Source organism: Heterodontus francisci, chromosome 30, assembly GCF_036365525.1.
Source record: "Heterodontus francisci isolate sHetFra1 chromosome 30, sHetFra1.hap1, whole genome shotgun sequence".
In the NCBI taxonomy this organism is placed as follows: Eukaryota; Metazoa; Chordata; class Chondrichthyes; order Heterodontiformes; family Heterodontidae; genus Heterodontus; species Heterodontus francisci.
In genome coordinates, this window is record NC_090400.1 from 21,765,940 (window position 1) to 21,788,932 (window position 22,993).

At 48.1% G+C, this 22,993-nt stretch overlaps 1 protein-coding gene across 1 annotated transcript in view; it reads left to right on the plus strand.

Annotated features, from left to right (window-relative positions):
- Positions 1–1,175: 1,175 nt before the first annotated feature.
- Positions 1,176–22,993, plus strand: part of fkbp6 (FKBP prolyl isomerase 6) — a 50,535-nt gene continuing 28,717 nt past the window's right edge. Inside the window, exons 1-5 of the mRNA XM_068010198.1 lie at positions 1,176–1,211; positions 1,968–2,085; positions 3,418–3,507; positions 11,697–11,899; positions 15,566–15,685. Coding sequence (XP_067866299.1) covers positions 1,176–1,211; positions 1,968–2,085; positions 3,418–3,507; positions 11,697–11,899; positions 15,566–15,685 — 567 coding nt within the window. The remainder of the gene's footprint in view (positions 1,212–1,967; positions 2,086–3,417; positions 3,508–11,696; positions 11,900–15,565; positions 15,686–22,993) is intronic.

Here is a 22,993-nt window from a genome sequence, read left to right on the forward strand (position 1 = left end):
ACCCAAATTCAGAAATTTTTACTTCGGGTTTGTATATTCCTGGTTTCCCTATATTTTACAGGTCAGAGAGTCCGGCTGAGTGCTTTAAGAAATGCCTAGTAGCAGTTTGATAGTTGCTGACACCATGTACCTGAGATCCAGGCTAGAGCAAGGGTAACAATGTGATCCAGGTATCATTTTTAGCCACATGTTTATTAAATTCCTATCTTACAACAGCGACTACACTTTAAATTACTTCATTGGCTGTAAAGCGCTTTGCTTCATCCAGTCGTTGTGAAAGGGGCTATATCAATGTAAGTCTTTTAAAATAAATAATTTATTGCGAAATACCAATGGGTTAAAGTGAAGATTTACTAAGCAGGGAAATCCAAGGTATATAAGACCATATGGGCCATGAAGAGACAGTACAAACAGTTAGCCCACTTCTGCTGTGACCACATCCAGTTTGCAATGTCCTAGCCTGAAGATTAGACCTTGAGGTGAGGGGATTGAAGTTTTCAGGATTATGAAGGGAATTGCCACTGTTGATTCTGTTCACTTTGATGAAGCGTTTGATTACCAGAGAATACAAGTTAGAAATGTAAAAGAAATAAAATCAGGTGAAACTGAAAAGGTAATTGAGTTATGGAATGAGTTACCAGGAAGACCACACAGCTTAAATGGGCTTGAGACAGCTGGATGTGTTTCTGGAGAGAGAAGGGATTGGGGGATGTGGTGAAAAGGGCAATGGTTGGGATTGATCTATGAATACTGGGCAAACTTGTTGAACTTCTGTCCCTAAAAATTCTTGTTCTTTTTCAATTTATTTAGCTTCCTGTGTGGTGAATAATGAAAGGGACACTTCAAAAACTTAAAACACTGATCCCCTCATTCCAAATCCGAGTGAAATCAGCCAGAGTTTTTGTTGCACTGACTGGCCATACTCCGGGGATACCATTCCCATAGTTCCAACAGGATTGGGATCAAGCATAAATGAATTTAGATTCATATGAATTCCAACATACATACAAATGCAAGACTGCCAGTGCAATAGCAATTAATGTTCAAATTCTGGACTATTTTTCCTGCAGACTTTCATCCAGTAGAAGCTCCGTACCAAGTGTCCAGATCCTTTCCATACAGGACATTTACAGCAGCTGGAGATCAACTTTCGTCGTTCTGTTTGGGTTTTCAGAATGAATGGGCCACCTGAGGGTCCATCGGGCCAGTTGGTAACTCATGAAATTGTCATTTTCATTCTTTTATTGTTTCAGCAATCTGGCTAGCCAGTCAGCTACTTATAAAAGTCGCTGGCATTTGGTCCCTGGCTAGATTACTGTATAGTGAGCAGTATAACTTGGGTCTGATGGTGTTGTGTTGCCATAAGTGGGTACCAATCTCTGACCTGTGCCTATAACATTACTGCACCCTGCTTTCCAGATGGAGTTTGAAGTGGTAATTGTTTCTTTTTTGTGCAGTGTTTGAGGCTTTGCAGTCGGTAACTGTACCACATGGTGTGGTGCTAGACCATTCTTGGTGTTTGCACAGCTAACTCGATCGCTGTAGGGCACTGGTATTGTCTTCAGTGCCTCAGGGTTTGAGAAGGAGCAAATTGGTGCTGGTTCCTGATCTTGAATCATCCAATGACCTCTGTTAAACAGGTACATGTCTGGATATTTGGTGAGTACTGGCTTGAGCTTAGGCTTGGCTGGGCTGTGATGCCTCCCTGGATAAATAGCCAACCCACACTTGCACTCAAAGCATGGCTGCTGTGGTAATGTACCACGGAATAGCCAATATGCCAGCGTGAGTTAGCATCTCCCGAAGAGGTGGGAAATAATTGGGGGATAAGGGAGGAGTGGTTTATTATATGAGAGTCAGTTGTGTTTTCCACTTCCATTTTGGTGGGAATACTAACTGTTAGCTTGACTGTGAATATTTTAGGTACCTGGCACTTTGAAGTGATATATAATGTCTTTTGATTTCAGAGTCCCTTCCATTACATGTCCCACAGAATGCAAGATGTGACTGGAGATGGTGGTGTATTAAAGGAGGTTCTCAGGCCTGGATCAGGCAGTGTTATCCCATCTACTGCTTCAGTGTCTGGTATGGCTGACCAATGGATACCCTGAACAGATACCCCAGTTTTAAGAAAGGGGCAGTCACATAATCACCCACACCAGAAGAATCTCCAGCATGTGGAAACCAGGGCAAAGTCTGAAACACTTTAAGCTTTCACCTTTTAATCCATTTCATCTATGAATTCCCGATTCAGCCTCCAATTCTGAGGGAGTTGGTGGCTGAGGGGGTATTTGCACGGAACAAGCTAGCCTCAGTAACAAGGAATGGTGCAAGTAGCCAGTAACTAGGAGCAGAAATTTAGAAAAGGGGGTCTTTATCATTTCAAGTACAAACATGGTGTATAAACCTTACCCTCACTTCACGGGTCTCCTGTTCTTATTACATGGTTTTGTTTCCTTTTTTCCTCCCCTGTAATTGTTTGTGTCAGTATGAGGGCTGTAACCATGAGAATTTATTATTGGGGTGAGGAGGGGATTTTTCCCCTATGTTTTTAGCTGTCATGCTTCCCATACCTCTGACCTACCCAAATGTACACTGGTTTGAAACAGTAACTGAGCAGTGTGGGGTGACCTGGTCAATTGCTTTCTCCAAAAGGAAGACAGCTCCATATTCATGTTGACCTTATCTCACCAGTCTAGACAGGAATTGAACTGTTTGAAGTAGCAACTCCCTAGTAATGGAGGCAGAACCTCTGGGATCTTGCAAGAGGCAGATAGATGCTGAGATAGCAGATAGTAGGTGTCTATGGTGGGATCCGCTAGATGGGCCAAATGGCCTTCCTGAACCCCTGCTTTGTCAGCCTTGAGCTAAGCTGGTGCGACGCATGTATGCAGCTTTGGTGGAGTGGTAATGACATTGGGTGGATTTCTTGAGTCATATAGGCATGCACAAGTTCAGTTTGCTGTAGATCATGCTTTATACAAGCCAGAGATCCATTTTTTTAAATAATGAGAATAGGTCGGCCAGACCTGCTGAGTATTTCCAGCATTTTCTGTTTTTATTTCAGATTTTCATCATCTGTATTATTTTGCTGTTCCATCTTTATGCTTTGTTCAGTTGGTAAAGGCAGTGAGCTATGCAAACCAGAAGGCCCCATCTTCCTTCCCAGTAAGTGCTGAACTGGCTGATCGCCACAGGGTCTGTAGTTGCCCTCTGGGTGAAGGAGGGAACAACTTGCGAGTTTCTGCTCTGGATTACTATGCAGTGTACATGTATGGACCTAGGAGACAGCAGGATTGGGTTTAGTTGTGATTGCCACTGACATTTGACCTGACTGAATGCTTCGAATCCTGTTTGGCTCATTTCTGAAGTCCGGTTTGCAGTTGAGCTTTGTTTTTCTGTGCTCCTTTCTTGCAGTTCATTACAGTGCCTATTGCGAATATACAGACAAACCCTTTGACTCCAATGTGCAGAGGGATGTACCAAGGTTCATGAGACTCGGTCGAGGTGAGTATGGACTGCTCTGGTCACTGTCAATATGTGGATTGCTAAGCCCACTGGGAGTGGGTAGATGCAGCCTTACGCACTGCACTTCTTTGCTCTTAGACTCAGGTCCTGGTGCAGCCTGCGGCAGAGAACTTGCTGCCCCACGTCCCCTTCACCTGTAACTCCTCGCAGGCTTGCTGCTTAGTGACAGAAAGCAACAGGAGGCGGGGCTATCTCAGCTTCTGTACAGCAAGACAAAGAACCTTACTAAAACTATAACATGTTATACTACATGGATTAATGAAGGTGATACAGCTGAAACTCTAATCCATCTTGTGCTTGCTCTATCTTTTAGAAAGGTTAAAAGTAGGAGCTAGCCATCACCCCATGGGGTGTTGCAGTCACAGGCCTGCAGCCCATCACCCCGTGGGGCACTGCAGCTGGAGTTGTTCAGTGGAGCAGAGCGTTCGAATATTCCTGCAAGTGAACCATGAGTAAAGATCTTACTGAGGATTGTGGTCTTGGGCAAAAGTTTAGTGACTAACAGGGATTAAAAATGCTGAGGGGTGGTGGACTTGCACCCTTATCCAAGACTGCATTCTGGGAGTGATTGGAACTGTGTGTGTTTCACTGGTGTAAACCCTGCAGATGTTACTTGGTTTAAACCGAGAACACCGTTCCAGGAAACTACGTCCATTTCTCTGCCTTCATGTTGCTGCACAGAACCAGTATGAAGTGAGATATTATAAAGTCCTCTTGGGTGGTCCCATGTGCTCGTCACTAACATTAAAATCAAAGTGCCAGCTGGACACTGCTCCTCAGAGTTTAGAGCAAGGGCACTTGCAAAGCTCTCATACCCCTTGACGGAACATAATGCGAAACTGGCTGTGAGGATGGCTGGTCTGAACTTCGACCCTCTGCCGCTGTACTAGCTGCAGAGATGTATTTCTTTATCCACCACATCTTTCCCTCCCCTGTCCCCCACAAAATGACCGCACCACCCCATCTCTGTTAATAGGTAGTGAGATTGTGTTGAAAAGCCTGGCATTTTGTAACTGGGGAACCAGTTTCACAATCCGTCTGTTCACTCCTGCAAACCCATGGCGCACCAGCGCCATCTAGACCCAGAAGCTGAACATTTCAGCACTTCCTGGGGTTTCATACAGTTCGACTAGACTGGGGAAATGAAAATATCCACTGCTGGTCATTGTGTGAAATGAGGTTATGTAGTCTGCCACCCAACTTAGTACTAAATTGACAGCTGTCTAGAGAAATGTCATACTGTTGTACTCTGCTGTACTTGACCAGGGAATGTTTGATGGAACAGTAGAAAGGGAAATTTACCCTGTATCTGACCCTTTTTTTTTAATAAGGTGGCCTTTATACCCCAGGCCCCTTTTATATTTTTGTCGAGGGGGCCTTTATTCCCCAGGCTCCCTTTTATATAGACTTTAAAAATAACTTTATTAAAACAGATAAATTAAAAAAAATCAATGCCATTCTCTGGTTCAATTATGCACTCCAGTTCCTGCGGTGCCCACCAGTCACGGAAGGCCTCAAGCGCCTTCTCCAGGGACACCCGGGCACAAATGTAACCTCAGAAGAGGGGTAGGCAATCAGGGAGGATGGACGCCTCGAGGGCCCGCAGCCTGGACCTGTGAATTGCCACCTTGGCCAGGCCCAGGAGTAGACCGATGAGGAGATCCACCTCCCCTCCGCACCGTGTGCCCAAAGATCAGGAGCGTGGGACTGAAGTACAGCCAAAACTTGGAGCAGTCCACTTAAATATGCAGAAATTACAGTCAGCCTGGGAGTCCGTGAACCTACTTAAAAGTCTGTTGCAGGGGACTGCCCTGTGCAGCACCCTCCACCCCAGGTCCCCGATGTAAAGGGGGAGGACTCCTGCACAGAGAGACCTCCACCTGGGTTTCCCCTCACCGCCAGATGGCAACACGGACTGCCAGGGTGTGTCCGGCTGGCTGACGAGGGTGAGGAAGTGGAGTGTGTGCAGGAGCAGCCCGTACAGGAAACCCCTCCGTGCCGTTCCAATCGAGCATTTCCGAGAGGTGGGTCAGGTTGTGCAGGACTGGCTCCCGAGGAGGGTTTTGGGGCCTGGGTCGGATGAGCAGTTCCGGCCGAGCGGGAGTCAGCTTGGCTGGGAGCGCTCCGCACTCCTGGGCCCCTCGTCACCCGCAGTGAGGGGCGTCCCGGGGGCTTCAGCTACTCCTCTGCTGGTCGGTCCATCCTGGAGCCGGCCGCCTGGACAGCTGAGGCACTCTCCTCCGCTGGCGGGGGAGCACCCTGACTGGAGGTGACCATGTTCCAGACTCTGAATAGATCCTGGTAAAAGTTGGGCAACTCCCTCAGAGAGGTGTGGCTAACAGTCACGCACACCAGTGACTGGCTGCTCTTCTCGATCAGGAGACTTAGGACCGTGGCAGAGACCCAGTGTTTCCTCTTGCCCCAGAAGAAATCGTCGAGCTTCTTCTGGATCTTGGTGGTGAAGGCAGGGGGCGGGGCGGGGCCAAAGTGACCAACCAGTACCACAGCATCGAGGCCACCAGTTGGTTTATGATCAGCGCTCGGCACCTGTAGGAAAGCACTTGGAGCAGTCCTGTCCAGCGCCCGAGCCGAGTGGTGACTTTTGCCTCCAACTACAGCCAGTTTGCCAGCCAGGCTTCCTCAGCGGGGCTAAGGTGGACTCCCAGATAGAGGAGGTGCATGGTGCTCCACGCAAAAGGTGTTAACTCCTCCAGTAGGGAGTCCACCCGCCACTAACCCACCAGGAGTCCAGAACATTTCTCCCAGTTGATCCTTGCGGAGGATGTGGCAGAAAAGGTCTGCTAGCAGTCGCGCATCCTTCACAAGTCAACGGGATCTGTGACTGCGAGGAGCACATCATGGGCATAAGCCGAGAGGACGACCCGCATGGCCGGCCCATGCAGAGCCAATCCCGTCAACCTCGTGCAAAGCAGGCACAGGAATGGCTCCACGCAGATGATATACAATTGGCTGGCTGGACATGGGGCACCCTGACTCACTCCTCTCCCAAAACGAAGGGGCACTGTCAATGACCCGTTAACTTTGACCAGACATTCTGCGGCGGCGTACAAAATGCGGCCCGAGTCCAAATGCGCGCAGAGTCCCAAAAAGGTATTCATGATCCACCCTGTCAAATGCCTTCTCCTGATCGAGGGAGAGAAAGGCGACCGACAGACCAGTCCTCTGGGAAAGATAGACCAGGTTCTGGACCAGGTGGATGTTGTCCTGGATGGACCGGCCCGGGACAGTGTCGGAGTGGTCGAGGTGGATCATGTGGGCCAGCATGGAGACCAGGCGGGTAGACGTAGCCCAGGCAAAGGCCTTATAATCCGTGCTGAGGAGAGAGACCGGATGCCAGTTTTTAAGCAGGCGGAGATTGCCCCTCTTCGGCAGCAGGACAATGACCGCCCTGCGCCACGAGACGGACATCTCCCCAGTCGCCAGGCTTTCCCCCAGGACCCGCGTGTAATCGTCATCCAGGAAGTCCCAGAACACCCTGAGGAACTCCACAGTCAGCCCGTCCAGCCCTGGGGATTTGCCCCTCGAGCTGGTGGAGGGTGCCGGTCAGCTCCGCCAACGTGAGCGGAGCCTCCAAACCTTCGGCGCACTCCGGCTAACCTTTGGCAAGTCTTCCCACAAAACTCTGCACGCGTCCTCACTGGACAGATCCGGAGAGAACAACGCACTGTAATAGGTACGGACCAGGAGGCCCATTCCCTCCGGAACCGTTGTGGAGTATCCGTCGCCGGCCAGCAGCTCAACGAGCTGCTTACAGACACCCCCACCCCCCCCCCCCCCCTGCCATTTTTCCAGCGGGTAGAAGAAGGCTGAGGCGCGGTCCAAATCTTGCAGGATCTGGATCTGCGACCTCACGTATGCGCCTCGGAACCCTATGAGCTGTAGGTCCCTCAGCGCGCCGCCCTTCTCTTTGTATGCCTGCCACAGGGCCAGGTCCGCGATGGCATGACCGAGGTGGGACTCCAAGTCGAGCACCTCCCTCTCCAGGCGCCCGATCTCAGCTTCCCGCGTCTTGGTCGACCCCTTCGCTTACTCCTGACAGAAGACGCGGATGTGAGTCTTGCCCACATCCCACCATAGCCTCAAGGAGGGGAAGCCCCCCTGCTTCCTTCTCCAGTCGGCCCAGAATCGACAGAATGTGTCCTGGAATCGCTTGTCCTCCAGCAGCCGGTTGTTAAAGTACCAGTACGCAGACCCCACCTGCGAGCAGAGTGCACTCCGCCCACACTACGTGGTGCTTGAAACACGGGACCAGCCGCATGGAAGCTGCCGAGAGGCGGGAGACGTATGCCTGCGAAAAGTAGAGGCGGTCGATACGGGACCCTCCTCCAGACCTCCACGTGAAGGCGCTGGAGTCGGGATGGAGATTACGCCAGAAATCCACCCAGTTGAGGGAGCTGATCAGTTCCCTCAACTTCTCCAGCGACGCTTGGCCGTGCTGGGGACCGGAGCGATTCCCCCACCTCGTGGGTACTGTTAAAATCCCCCTCTTTTCCCCCCCCCCCGCCCCCCACCCACCCGAGGATGATGCACCCGCCGGTATTGATGGAGCTCAAGAGAGCGGACACTTCTGCAAAGAAGCGCGCTTGCAACGTGCCGGGCCTGGGCGCGTACAAGTTCACAAAGTTGGAGCAGCACACTACCCAGGCAAACGGCAAGGTGAAGCAAGCAGCCCGGCACGAGCTCCTTGACCCCCAAGATCTCCGGCTGAAACGTTGGGGCCAACGGGATAGCCACCCCACTAGAAATAGGGGTGAGGTGACTCGTGTAGACCCCCCCCCCCCCGCCACTCCAGGAGCCAGGTGGCTTTGTCTCCCGGAACAGTCTGGGTTTCCTGCAGAAAGCTCACCACATATCGCCCTTCCCTGAGGACTGAGAGATTGTGAAATCTGCGGTGAGACTCCCTGCTGCCATTGATGTTGAGGCTGGCTATGTTTATCTTCATGTCAAAGGTACTGAAAAACCGTCACTGACACCTCACTGTGAGGAGGGAGTGCAAGTGCACCTGGCCTTCAACTCAAAAGAACAAAGAACAGTACAGCACAGGAACAGGCCATTCGGCCCTCCAAGCCTGCGCCAATCTTGATGCCTGCCGAAACTAAAACCTTCTGCACTTCTGGGATCCGTATCCCTCTATTCCCATCCTATTCATGTATTTGTCAAGATGCCGCTTAAACGTCTCTATGGTACCTGCTTCAACCACCTCCCCTGGCAACAAGTTCCAGGCACTCACCACCCTCTGTGTAAAGAACTTGCCTCGCACATCCCCTCTAAACTTTGCACCTCTCACCTTAAACCAATGTCCCTATACTCCTCCAGTAACCAATTGAGGAACGCGATAAACCAGCGCCTCTCAACCAGTTTCACGCCCGTGCCCTTCCCTGCTTTTTTGAGGACGGCATGGACGGACCGGATGATCGCCAGATTTGACCAACAGCTGAGGGCCAGCTGAACTTTATTGCGGCAACCCCTGCATGTCGCGCGGGAATCCCGGAGTTCTGCCGTGGGGACGAGAGGAGTCTCGGGAGGCACGAGGGACTCCACCACCTCACTGGCAATGGAATCAAGATCGTCCTCCGTGCCCCACACCGAGTCCCCATCTTCCGGGTCATCACCTCCAGCGGCCGACATGCCCACCACACACTGTGGGGCGGACTTCCCGGACACGCCAGCTGGTCCCGTCTCCGGCACGATCCCAGCCCCAGGATCGATGGCGGAGGAGTCCTCTCTGGGTTCTCCTGTGGAACTGGAGACTATGGGCGCCAGCGGTTCAGGACCTACCTCCACCTCCATCCCCAGGCCAATGTGCGGTCCAGGGGAGACGGAGGTTCCCGGCTCCGGAAATCCAGCCGGAGCTGAGAGAGGAGGCCATCTCCCGCTCCACCAGCACCCACAGACCCAGCAGATGGGGCAGCATTTTCAGTTATAACCGGGTTGGGTATCTCGTGGTTGGGGGTGGAATTTAGCCGGGAGGGCTGATCCTTTGGGGCCTTGCCCTCCCCTCCATTCAGGGCACCTGACCCAGTGGCAGAATGGGAGGCTTCTCCAGGAACATTCCCAAGCGCCCCCACCACAATCAGGGCTCCACTTACACCTTCAGGAGGGGCTGCATGTACAGGGCCCTTCCCCTCCCCTCCATCCTGAGAGCTAGGGAGCTCCTGCCCAGGCTTTGCAGCCTTGAAGGTGGTGGTGGCAGGGGGAACCTGGGGACCTGAACCAGGAGACAGCTCCCCTCCAACAGATGGGCCCTGCATCTCATGGCCCTGTGTTACTTCCATGGAGGGGTGCTTTCTCCTCTTTCCCACTGGGGCGCAGAGGCTCAGAGACCTCCATGTCATTAGAGGTCTCCACACCGTCCTTTTGCCTGGTGAATCTGGGCCTGAGCCCAGCCCTGGGGCAGGTGGATTCTCCAGGAACGGGCCTTGGGCTGGTTCTTACAAACATGCCCCACCCCCTTGCAGACATGGCACTGCGCCCCATCCAAGGTCCAAAAGACGCGGTAGGCCGTCCCCTGGAACTCCACATTGAAATGGCCATTCGTGACCACCTCCCGCGCCAGCTGCATAAATAACTGGCGGCGGAAGGAGTACACATGCCGGAGGCTGTTTTCCTGAAGACTGAGCGGGACTGGGGGTGAGCCCTGTCTTTACTTCCCCCAGATGGTGCAGGTGGGGAAGGAGGAGCTCAACAGGAATGAAGGGGCGGGACATTTGACAGAATGACCCGTTGCGCAGTGGCCTCCAGGGGGTCCACTGGCAGAAAGGTCCTGCCCACGGTGAGCCCCTTGTTCAGGGCCAGGGACACCGCCCGCTCGGTCTTCAGGAATAACACTGCCTTCCCTTATGCTTTTGAGGTTGCAACAATGGCCGAAGGGCCGACAGGCTCGGCCATTGCCTTCACATGCCTCTATTGTCATGTTCGGGTGGATGTAGCTCTTGACCCCATGTTTCGATGTTATCAGAGCAAACGGTGACGGGGCAACAGGTGCAGCCGTAGCAGTATACATGTGAGAAAGCCCCGCCGCCGGCAAAGAGGGGCTTGCCATGGGGTTGAAGAGCCACACCCACCCCTAAGAAATAAAGCAAACAGCAGTTTTATTTTTAAACTGCAACAATATAATGGGGCGGGGGTGGAGGTAGAGGAGGATAGTGGGGAAAAGGAGAAGGAGAGGAGAGATTAGGTGGCTGAGTGGGGAAGGGAGAGAAAGGCTGCAAGGATGTTTCTCTTCAATTGGTGGTTGGAGCACCTTACTACAGAGAATAGAAAGTCCTGTCTTCTGGTCAGGGTAGGGTTCTTCACCCGGGCGGCTCCAGCCGTCCCGAGCCACACAGTTGGGGTGGGGAGGGAGCCCCCTTTGTGCAAGATGGAAGAAAACACAAAAGCAAATACAGGGGCCCCCATAGAACCTTTCAGCCCCACCCCTGGATCTTCCGGCATCTCGTGCCTCCCCCAACAGTCCAAGCAAAACCGTTCACAGTGCTCCAACACACACCCCTCCAAAATAACTTGCAGGTCTTCTGCTCCAATAGATAGACTCAGTTCCACACTTGTCTTATAGTTTGTAGTTATTCATTCTCGGTTCTCTCCTCTCCAGCTGCTGCTCCCACAGGTGCAGCTGCTTCAGCTGATTACACACAGGAAGTGCTCCACAAACTGCCCAGCCAATCCATTGCTGCACCTGCTCTGGGAGTGTTTGGGGCTATGCGAAGGGAACTTTGCTCTCTCTTAACTTAGGAGTGTTTGATTTTTGTGAAGATTGTTAGCAGCTTCACCAATCTGCCACATCTGACACCCGATTCCCACTCCTTTTTGTTGTCATGGCGACAGATTAAAAATATGGTAACTGGTGCTGGGTTGGAAAGGTGATGTGGCAGCACAACCATGCTGTGAGTGAGTCATAAATACATATTTCTGTGGGAGAAAAAAATGGGTGAGTGGTGCGGGGAAAGGTGCAACCAGGAGAAGGTTCAGGATGTTGGTGAATTTTCTGGAGACAAGCAGTAAGTGATCCCATTGTTGGTCATCTATCTGGAAAACAGCGTCTTAAATGGACGAGTGAATGTGATGTGAAATTGTCTTGTAGCTCATCTTCTGCACCTACCCTGTCTGTGTGAGAGAGAGGTGTTTTGCTAAGTCCTGCTGTGTTTCAGATATTATGCTGCTCGGTATGGAAGTGGCCATACTAACGATGAGAAATGGCGAGTTCTCTCGATTTCTTCTCAAGCCGCAGTATGCATATGGGCAAATGGGCTGTCCCCCGCGAATACCAGCGAATGCCACAGTAATGTTTGAATTGGAGATTCTGCATTTTCTGGACACCTTGGAGTCTGATGAATACTTCATGCTATCACAGGTAGGTGCCTTGGCCTTGGCAGGATAGCTACAACACCCATGTTATTTTGTAGGGTCTTGCTAATGCAATGTGTACCTTACTGTTGGGTCAGGGGTATCTGAACTGCAGCCCCTGGGCTGTATGTGGCAACCAAGACTTGGCAATCTGGCCTTTGGAGCCCAGACAATTCTGTTCTAATTTGTACTTGCATTTCTTGTTCATTGGTTTGACTTGTTTGAATTTTCTGGGTCCGGAGATTTGGAAAATGCTATTCTTAGCACTGCTGCCTGATTGATGGATGAATCTGACATCAGGATAACATGAGGTCTGACCAGCTCAATGATTGTTCTTTAAGTCTAGCATCAGCAAAAAGATTTAAAAAAAAACATTAATCCCATTGAAGCCATCCTTGTGCAATGGTTATTGGTTACCCGGGGTAGGTGGAGATGTGGAGTAATCAGTTCAGCCATGAACTTATTGAATGGCGGAGCAGACTCGAAGGGCCGAGTGGCCTACTCCTGCTCCTAATTCATATGTTTATAATGCAATGGCAGTTCATTGTATTCAGTGAATAATCCACGTTTCTGTGTTTATGCCCATGGTTGGTACATAATTTAAAGAGGCACAGTGGTGCAGTGGTTAGCACCGCAGCCTCACAGCTCCAGCGACCCGAGTTCGGTTCTGGGTACTGTCTGTACGGAGTTTGCAAGTTCTCCCTATGACTGCGTGGGTTTCCGCCGGGTGCTCCGGTTTCCTCCCACAGCCAAAGACTTGCAGGTTGATAGGTAAGTTGGCCATTTTAAATTGCCCATTTTAAATTGCCCCTAGTGGAGGTAGGTGGTAGGAGAATTGAGGGAAGGTGGGAATGTGGTAGGGAATATGGGATTAATTTAGGATTAGTATAAATGGTCGGCACAGACTCGGTGGATGGAAGGGCCTGTTTCAGTGCTGTATCTCTCTATGACTAGGCTTTTCTTGATCTCTTTTGAATTTTCTATTCGCTAATTTCTATTCATGCCTTCCTAGTATCATAGAATTTCACGACACAGCCTCTACAGTCCATCACTGCTGTGACTTCTGAAAGATTTACACACTTCATTCTTTTCCCCATCCCTTTAACACTCAAACTAAAACCAACATAAATTAAACATGCACTCACAGTTAAACTGTGATCAATGTATATATATCTTAAAGGTTACACATTAATTATCAGGTGCTACAAGGATGTATCTCTCAAGTCCTTTGGCAGTCCTATCAGCAGGATGATGCCGAACCGTCACAAAATCCTTCAGGTCTCTGAACTTTTCAAGTAGACCTCCAGATTCCTATCTCCCAAGTTGCAAATGCTGGTTTCTGCTCGATTGCAGTTCTTCAATTCAAACTCCACCAATACCATCTCCTCCAAAACTGCGCACCCTTCGGAGCTTCTGTGGTTTTACTCACAACTGTCTTGGTGGCTTGGCTTCATTGATCACCTTATGTAACTCTTTCAGGCCCCGAAAACAACAGTAGCAACTTATATTTTCCAAAGGACCGCTCCCAGAAAACAGGCTCCAATTCAACGAGCTTGTCTTTTTAAACAACAACTCCCAGCTTTGCAGCTGGCTTCAACCACTGCCCCCCACCCCCAAAGTCAGCTTGGAAAACAGAAACCTAAGCTCCAATCACATGTCTCTAGTTTTGTAAACCTGGTTCTGACCTCCCTGAACTTTGAAGCCTTTAGTTTCATTTTCAAACCAGCGTCTGTATCAAAAATATATGCTTTGAATCCAAAGTCACAGTACCCAACAAGTCAGCTGCACAGAATACAGTCTGCGCATGAGGGCTCCACCGCATTTAACTAAAACTTTGTACCATGAGTGTGGTTCTGGATAGTGCACTATAAAGGCTGAGCATATGTACTGTTTTGACTACATATCCCTGCACTGTCAGGTTATATACTAAAATATGGGCTTGGAAACTGTGGTCCCTGAACCCCAAGAGTTCCTTTATGCATTGAGTTATTAACATGTTATTTCTGCTGCTGTATGTTAATGAGTTGTTTCATTTATGATAAAAGAAAAACGTTTTCTACAATGAAAGCACTGTTTTACCTTGGGTAGCCGATACTTTTTTTTTCCAAGTTAGGACAGGGAAATTATGGGAGTTTCTCAGTATCTTTAGCCGGTCCCTCGTACAGAGGCATGTCAAAGCACTGTGGTGATGGGATTGAAGTTTTGAGGTATAGGGCTTTTAGGGTGAGAGCAGATGAAAGCTATTTGTGTTCACCAGTCACGGAACACTGGTTCATGGTTGAATTAATTTTACAGATTGCGTGTGTAATTGTAAAGTGAGAGGATTGGGATGAAATCATTGAAGCACTACAACAGTCTTTAATCTGATTTAAACACTGAGACCCGTTTAGATGGCAAGTGATTTTACTGATGGTGCAAAACACATTTTTGTGGAATATTTCTGGGAGCACGTTGCAGGGATACAGTGCAATAATAGAGCTCAGGTTGGTGGTCCTAGTGCCGCAGTAATGTGCTGTACTAAAGTCATGGAGCTGGGTCAAACTTGGGTTATATTACCTGGAGATGGGTCAGTTAAGGATGATCTGATTAAAGCGTTTAACTAATGAGAATTGGCAGTGTAGATGGGCAATAAGCAAGGGGTCGAACAGTAATGTGAGAACTGAGCCAGTTTAAAAACAAATGCAGCAAATAACCTTGTCAAGGTTGAGGGAATGTAGGAGACCAGAATCAATTGAAATATTTAAAAGAGAGATGGGTATTTCTGAAATAAGAGTATTGAGGGATATGGAGAAAGACTTGAAATTGGAATTTAAAAAAATACAAGTTGGCAGAGAATGTGCCAAACAGCCCACACCATCTCTTTACCAAGCATCATGGCTAGAAAGTGGAAATGCATCAGCTAGTGATGGGTTTAGGCTCACTTGCAATGTCCCCTGCCGTCAAATAACCTTCTCCCATTTCCTGATGCATTCATGCATGAAGACTGGCCACCGGAGAGTGCCTGAAACTAGTCCAGCAAGGAGGGGAGGGTGGAATTGGCAAGGGGAGAGGAGAGAAAAAATGATGAGACTTGCAATCTTGCTCGACCAGGTAGTCTTTAGAAATCCTGTTCCCCAGAGAGGGAGGGAGGGGAGAGGCTGACGTAGGAAAAGAAGAGCACAGTCCACTCACTCCTTTACATGAGTCATGACCCAACTTGGCTCTAATCCTAAACGTGGTGAGGTATCCCTACCATCTCTACCCAGCTTACCACCCTCAACTATAGTTAGCAAGCCTTCCACTCCCTGATTCTGAAGCATCTGTTGTGTACACCTCTGCCACTTGACTCACTGTATCAGTGGATGCATAACTGCAGTGAGGGGGGCCACTATGAATACTGCCGTGCCCCAAGGAGCACTCGGTGACAGACGTAATTACATTTACCCAAAGGTGAGCAGCGGCATCATTAAGACTCTCTTAACTGAACATATTTCTGTAAATAAGGACAGAAAATTTATCGAAATCTGATGACTTCCCTCATTCTGTGGGATCCAGGAGGAAAATCTATCAAGGTGGAATACTGCTTTTTCTTTTAAATAAAGATGGGGTTTGTTCTAAAGTGTGCTGGTGCATGAGAAATGGCCTGATGGTTGTTGTTTTTTGCTTTGATGACATTTTGTTTCCTTGGTTTTAGGAGGAGCAAATTATTTATCCATTGGAGAAGCTGCTGAAAGTGGCCAGTACGGAGCGGAAGTTTGGGAACTATTTTTTCCAACAGCAGCGGTACGAGGATGCAAAGGACCAATACAAGAAGGTACCAAATGGGAAGGGCTGAATGAAGGATAGTGGCTGCTTATTGATGCCACCGGTCTGATGTGAAACTCGAGGAAAGGAGGCCTGGATCCCACAGGCTGCAAAAAGATTGTCATTATAATGCTGCTCACCTTTGGGTAGGTGTCCCTAGGAATCCTATATTTTCAGGGGGCCACCCTCTGCATGTGCCAGTATTTTTTTGGGGGGTGGGGGGTGGTGGTGTTCCCCAATTTATGTGATCTTAGCTGTGCTGCAGTTGACTTCTGGGCTGAGGGGTAGTGGAAAGGAGGAGAGAGGCGGAGAGGTTTAGCAAAGAAATTCCAGAGCTTCGGGGCCAGACAGCTGAAGGCATGGCTGCCAATGGCTCGATGCAAGAAATCTGAGTGCACGAGAGGCCAGAATTGGAGACAGGCAGTGGACTGTTGGAGGACTTGCAGGACTGGAGGAGGTTGCAGAGCTAGAAAGGGGGCAAGCTCATGGAGGGATTTGAAAACTAGAAGAGGCTTTAGAAATTGAGGCGACATCAGACAGGGAGCCAATGTAGGCCAGTGAGCATAGAAATGGTGGGTGAATGGCACTTGGTGCAAGTTAAGATATGGGCAGTGTTTTAGATAAGCTCAGCTTAATGGAGCTCAGGTTGGTGGTCCTAGCACTGCAGTAATGTGCTGTACTAAAGGCGCGGATGCTCTTTAAGGCCTATCTGTGGCCACCCGTCCCAATGTCTCTGGCTCTGTTAAACTTTATTTGATTATGCTCCTGTGAAGTGCCTTGGAGTGTTGTACTATCTTAAAGGTGCTATATAAATGCAAGTTGTAGTTGTTTATCAGTGAGCATGCAAGATGGAGTGTTTGTAGTTCAGGGATTCTGATCCTTTTATGTAGTCTGGTAAGTTTGTGTTTCAGACTCCAACCACTGGTAGAGATTGGGTCAGGCTGTATGCAGGGTACTGATGGCCAACCCTTCTAGCACCAGGAACTTCATATTTTGGTTCAACTATGGGCAGTTGTCACAGTTTTCAGGCTTTTACACTATGTATTCTCTTCGGTGCAATGTCGACAGTCACTCTAAGCAGATCCTGAGTGTACCTGCTCTGTCCAATATCTTGAAAAAAAAAAGTTAGCATCTATCTATGCTTAAATTGGAGGACCTGTCCTGCTTTCAAAGGACTCAAATAGCAGTCAAAGTCGCTGTCTGCATTTTCAGGGCTTAAACTTTGATGTGTGCCTAGGAGTCCACCTGGCTGTAGGTCATGCAAATTGAATAGAAGAACTTAAGCAGCATGTTGTCTTAATGACTGCCCTCTTCCTGCAATCTACTGCAGCCCCACTACCCTCAGATATCTGCATGCCTCTAATTCTGGTCTCTTGTGCATCCCGATGTTTAATTTCTCTACGATTGGAGGCCGTGTCTTCAGTTGCCTCAGTCCTTAGCTCTGCAATTCCCTCCCTAAACCTCAGTCTCTCTACCTTTGTCATGCAGGCCCCCACCTGCCAAGAATGAGGCATAATCATTTTGTCATATGAACATTGATTTTAAACTTGCTGGGAAGAAGAGAAAGCCTGTTGCAAGGGGCGCCAGACACTTAGCTGAAAAACATTTGCATGCTAACAGACAGTGCTTGTGGAGACAAAGGACCATTCCCTGACACATTCAACTCAATAGATTTTGATCACCAGACATTGAAGGTGTAAGGAAGAGCATTCCAGAGGCTGCTAAGGTGATACAGTCCACAAAAGCCAGGACTGGTTAAACCAGCTGGTCACATGACTAACTGGCTGGTCCAGGGTTTTTTGAACTAGCTACAGAGTTTTTGAACTCAAAGACTGCTTGCTCCTGGAGTGAGAAACCTTCTCCTTTCTGCTCCCATTTCTTTCTTACAAGCCTCTGGACCCACTGAGGACACATGAACTTTGAGAGAAAAGTCTCCTTCATCGAACAAGGTTTAAGAAGAATACTGGGCCCCAACAAAAAGCAAAACCGACCTACAGTCCAGGACTTTACAGTGAGCTTGAAGAGTAACCAGAACCATCTTCAGATATTGCCTCAAACATTTCCACTTTATTTTTTCTGCTCTTTTCTGTCTCTATCTGCATGTGTGTATCGCATATGCATGCTAGCGTGGGCGCGTTGTGTATCCGTAGACGTTAACTGAATTTGAGTTTAAGTTTAATAAAGGTCAACCTTTTTTCTTTGAACTGAAAAAAAACCTGTTTGTGCTGGTTTCTTTGCCTTATAATTGGAAGTTATTGAACAAGGACTCACTAAGGGGGTGCTTAAAAAAAAGTGTGTTTAAAATTAAACCCTGTTATGGTAAAACCAGGTGAAGGCTGAGAGGGAACCCTAGACCCCTTTTTCACCTGGTCATAACAGAAGTTTGGGGGCTACCATCCTGGATTTTATCCAAAGACAAACAAGAGACATTGGAAGTGGGAAGCCACTTTGTTCCCAATCAAAAAGAGCAAGATTTCAATGCAGGTTGTGTGATTTAATACTAACATGTCTGCAACTGATGCTAGTAGCTCCGCAAGCCAGGGTGAAGTAACTTCGATACGTTAAAAGCACTGTCTATGGAGGAGTTGAGAAAAATGGCTGAGCAGTGTGGGATCAGTGTACGTGGCAAGGCTAGAAAGTCTGAACTCCTAAGGCTAGTGACCAACCATTTTACCCTTGAATCTGAAGAAGCAGAAACAGGGTTAGAAGCAGACCCAGACAGGGTATTGTTAGCAAAGATACAATTGGAACAGAGGAAACTTCTCTTTGAGGAAAGAGAGAAAAAAAAGCCTTCCAGAGGAATGTGAAGACAAAGGGAGAGAAAGAACCTTCCAGAAGGAATGCGAGGAAAGAGCTGAAGCGGCTTGAGCTAGGGGGAGACAGAGTAACCCCAGTGAAAGCATAGACAATATGGAGGAGCGTAATTTCCGCTCAGTACAAAATTGTTAAAACTATCTCAACTAATCCCAAAATTCAATGAGGAAGATGTGGAACGGTTTTTTGTGTCTTTTGAGGAACTGTTAAGGCAGCTACATTGGCCAGCTGAGACCTGGTCTTTCTTATTACGAAGCAAGCTAACTGGAAAGAGCCCATGAGGTTTATTCCCTATTGCCAGATGAGAGTTCATCAAATTATGAACTGACAAAAAGTGCTACCCTCGGGGCATATGAATTAGTGCCTGAAGCCTATCGCCAAAAGTTTAGAACCCTCAAGAAGCAAGCTGATCAAACTTATCTGGAGTTTGAAAGAAGTTAGCTGGCTTTTGACCAGTGGCTGAGGGCTCTTTAAAGTACACCTCAGCTATGAGAATCTCAGAAGTAATTCTGTTAGCGGAATTTAAACACTCTCTCCTATTCTCCATAAAGACCCACGTAGAAGAGCAGCAGGTTCAGAGAGCCCGGCAAGCGGCTGTTCTGGCTGATGAGTTTGCTTTCATTTATGAGTCGGTTTCCCAGGGGAAAACCTTTCCTAATCACCCCCACAAATTCGAAAATGACAAAGAGTGGGAAGGTGATAGGAGGTCAAGCAGCCCTGGGAGAGGAAGAAAAGCAGGAGTCACAGGGGGCCCTCCTGTAGCCAAAAAGGAAAGTTCTGTGTGCAGGGGTAAGACCCGGAGACCTATGTGCGTCCATTGTAATAAAGCAGGGCATTTAAAAGTTGACTGCTGGAAACTAAAGGGAAAACCTGTGGGATTAATCGGAGCACATCTGCTCAGTGAAGACGGGACCTGATGGAAAGTACAGCAGAACAAGCTGTGGTTTTAACTACAGTACGAGTGAGACCCAGGAAGCTTACTACTGCAAGTGCAGGAAAATTTAATAGGATTTCTGAAGGTTATTAGGGTTTTGTGTTTGAAGGAAAACTAACCCCATACCCCTCGAGTGGGGCAAGCAAGCCCATAGTGATTCTCAGGGACATGGGCCACTAGATCCCTTTTTCTGGGAAAAGGCCTGACCTTTCCCCCAGAGAGTGCAGTGAACACCAAAATGGTGAATGGTATTGGAGGGCAGTGTATGCCTATGCCTGTTCCTTTTCACCTGGTGCACCTAGAGTGCGACCTAGTTGAGGGATTGTCCCTAGTTTTCCTGTGGACGGGGTTGACCTTCTCTTAAGTAATGATCTGGTGGGGGTGAAGGTGGTAGCCCCCCTCCCCCTGCCCCCTGTAGTGAAAGAAAGACTGCAGGAAGTGAGAGAGACAGGGCATTGGCAGGCCATGATCAAACCAGCTCCTCCAGAGGAGACTGCATTGGCACTGCAGGCAGATGACCATGAGGGCTGTCTGTGCAAGACTTCCTTTGGGAGTTAGAGGACCCAGGGAGTGAATTAAATAAATTTTCCCTCTCTGAGGCTCAGCGAGCTGACCCAGTATTGCGAGAGTTAGCACAGGCTGCCGAGTCTGAAAGTGAAGCAGAGGGAGTCACTGATTACTACTATTTAAAGAATGAGGTACTGATGAGAAAATGGAGTTCTCCTCACAGACCTGAGAGCAAGGAGCGGACAGTAGTTCACCAGTTAGTGGTGCTGCAGAGGTACCGGAGAGAAATATTAAGAAGGGCCCACGAGACTACAGTGGCTGTACATGCCAGTATACGAAAGACCAAAGATCCTCATAAGATAGCAGTTTGACTGACCAAAACTCTACAAAGAGGTGGTGGAGTACTGCAGGAGTTGCCACATGTGCCAGGTTGAGGGGAAACCCCAACCTGCAGTGAAACCTGCACCCCTAAATCCAGTACCGGTGTTAGGAGGACCCTCCAGCAGAGGGCTAGTGAACTGTAAGGGAGCCCCGCTGAGAACAAAAGGGGACAGGCAGGCACATGGCTGGCAAAAGGATAGAAAGAGAAGGGGAAAACATGACCAAGAGGGCAGGTTAAAGGAAGTCCGGAAGGAATCCCGGATGAAAACCCCTACTGTCCGATCAGTCAGCCCCGAATAAGTTGAAAAGTTAGACCCCACATCTAGTGTAAATGCAGACACTAGAAGCACGCCACCAGAGTTGCTAACAGCATTTACAGGAACCTGCGGAGACAAAGACCTCTAGGGAGCAGAGATACCATGAGGGTGATGCCTCACCTAGTCAAAGTGCCACAAGGGAGTGCAGTAGAGTCTGTACAAATAACTGCAAGCAGGAGTGTCCCAGAGGATAAAGGGCAGATTAACAAAGAATCCTCCCTCTCAGTCCGATAGAAGAGAATCGCCCATCCCCTGAAGCCAAAAGCCTTTGCATGACTCGGCAAAGCACTGAAAGAGAGTTCAGGATAGACCTGCCCTCTCCTGACTCGGGGCTAATTAAACCTAACCATCTCAAAGACACCCTAGGCAGTTATGGAAATGGGCAAACTGAAGAAAAACCTCCCCAAAGGACCACATATTTACTCTGATTCCAAAAAAGGGCAGTCTAAAACAACACTACTACCAAGTAAAGACTGCTATAATGAGTCAGGATTTATGAATAAATGTGAATGACTGAGAGAGAGTCTCGCGCTTTTTCCTGTATCTTTTATTTTCTCTATCGACCCTTTTTAATGAAATGTGGTTTTCTCAAATCGTATTTCATTCTGCTGGGTGTGGAGGTGTCATGCAGGCCCCCACCTGCCAGGAATGAGGCATATGAATTTCGCCATATGGACATTACATTTCAAATTGTTGCTGAAGTGAAGAAAAGACTTGTTTAAAAATCACCAGACCCTTGGCTGGAAAAACTTTTTTGCATACCAACAGCCAGTGCTTGGAAGGACAAAAGGGCTATTCCCTGATGCATTCAACCTAAAATGGATTTTGATCACCAGACATTGAAGGTGTAAGGAAGAGCATTCCAGAGGCTGCTAAGGTGATACAGTCTGCAAAAGCCAGGACTGGTTAAACCAGCTGGTCACATGACTAAGTGGCTGGTCCAAGGTTTTGTGAACTAGCCACAGAGTTTTTGAACTCAAAACCTGTTTGCTGCTGGATTGAGACGAGCTCTCCTGTCTGCTCCCATCTCTATCTCACAAGCCTCTGGACCCACTGAGGACACATGAACTTCAAGAGAGAAAAGTCTCCTCCATCGAACAAGGTTTAAGAGGAATACTGGGCCCCAACGAAAGGCAAGACCTACCTACAATCAAGGACTTTACAATTCTTCAAGCTCGCTGTAACCAAAACTATCTTCAGGTATTGTCTCAAACTTTTCCACTTTATTTCTTCTCTTATCTGTCTTCATCTGCATGTGTATTGCGTATGCATTGCTAGCGTGGGCGCGTTGCGTATCCATAGGCATTAACCAAATTGGAGATTAAGTTTAATTAAGTTCAACCTTTTTTCTTTAAACCAAAGAAAACATGTTCGGCTAGTTTCTTTACCTTTATAATTGGAAGTTAGTGAACAAGGATTCATTACGGGGGGAGCTAAAAACAGTGTGTTTAAAATTAAACCCTGTTGCAGTAAGACCAGGTGAAGGCTGAGAGGCAACCCGAGACACCTTTCTCACCTGGTCATAACAATCCCTCTCTCCCATTTTTAAGACAGTCCTTAAAACATATTCCTGCAAATGACCAAAGGTTTGGTCAGAGATATCACCTTATGTAGCTCTGTGTCAAATCTTGTTTTATACTTCTGTAAAGTGTCTTGGTATGTTCTTATTACGTTGAAGGTCTGTATAAATCTAAGTTGTTAATGGTACAATGTAAGGCATCTCTGCCAATAGCATAGGATATTAGAGATTGTATGTGTTGGTCTCCATTTAGCCAGTTACCATCTTAAACCCCCATTGTGTGGCCTGAAACAACTTTGCACCTTGAGGAAGATCAAATAGACAAATAGGTTGGTTAACTGTCTTTCTGTTAAATAAAATAGAATACTGTATGTAGCCTTGGGAGATAATCCCTTGCATATTAAATCGTGCAGTACAAGTTAAACAATTAAATGCAGATTTTAAAAATCAATTTCTACTACAAGTTCTTATTCTTGCACAAAAATGCTGGTGATCATTTGGATAGAAAGGAAAGAGAGAGGGTAAACATAGCAGAATATGATTTTGTCCCCAAAGTTGAATGCTGCAGAGTGACATTAGCAATGGCCTCAAGCCCAAGGGAGGAGGAACCAGCAAGGCTAAAAAGAACTATTGATTAGATTGGGGACAAGAGCAGCATATTCATCTGGCAGTATCGATGGCCCTCTATATTGATGGTGCATATGTTAGTCTAAGGCTCCTGGGATACTTGCAGATAATATCTAGTTTGTACATCTTTGACTGCCATCCACCTCTGATCAGTCTTGTTACAAATCTGTTCACAGCCTATTAAAAATATTGGTTGTTTCTGTTTAATAATACTCCCTC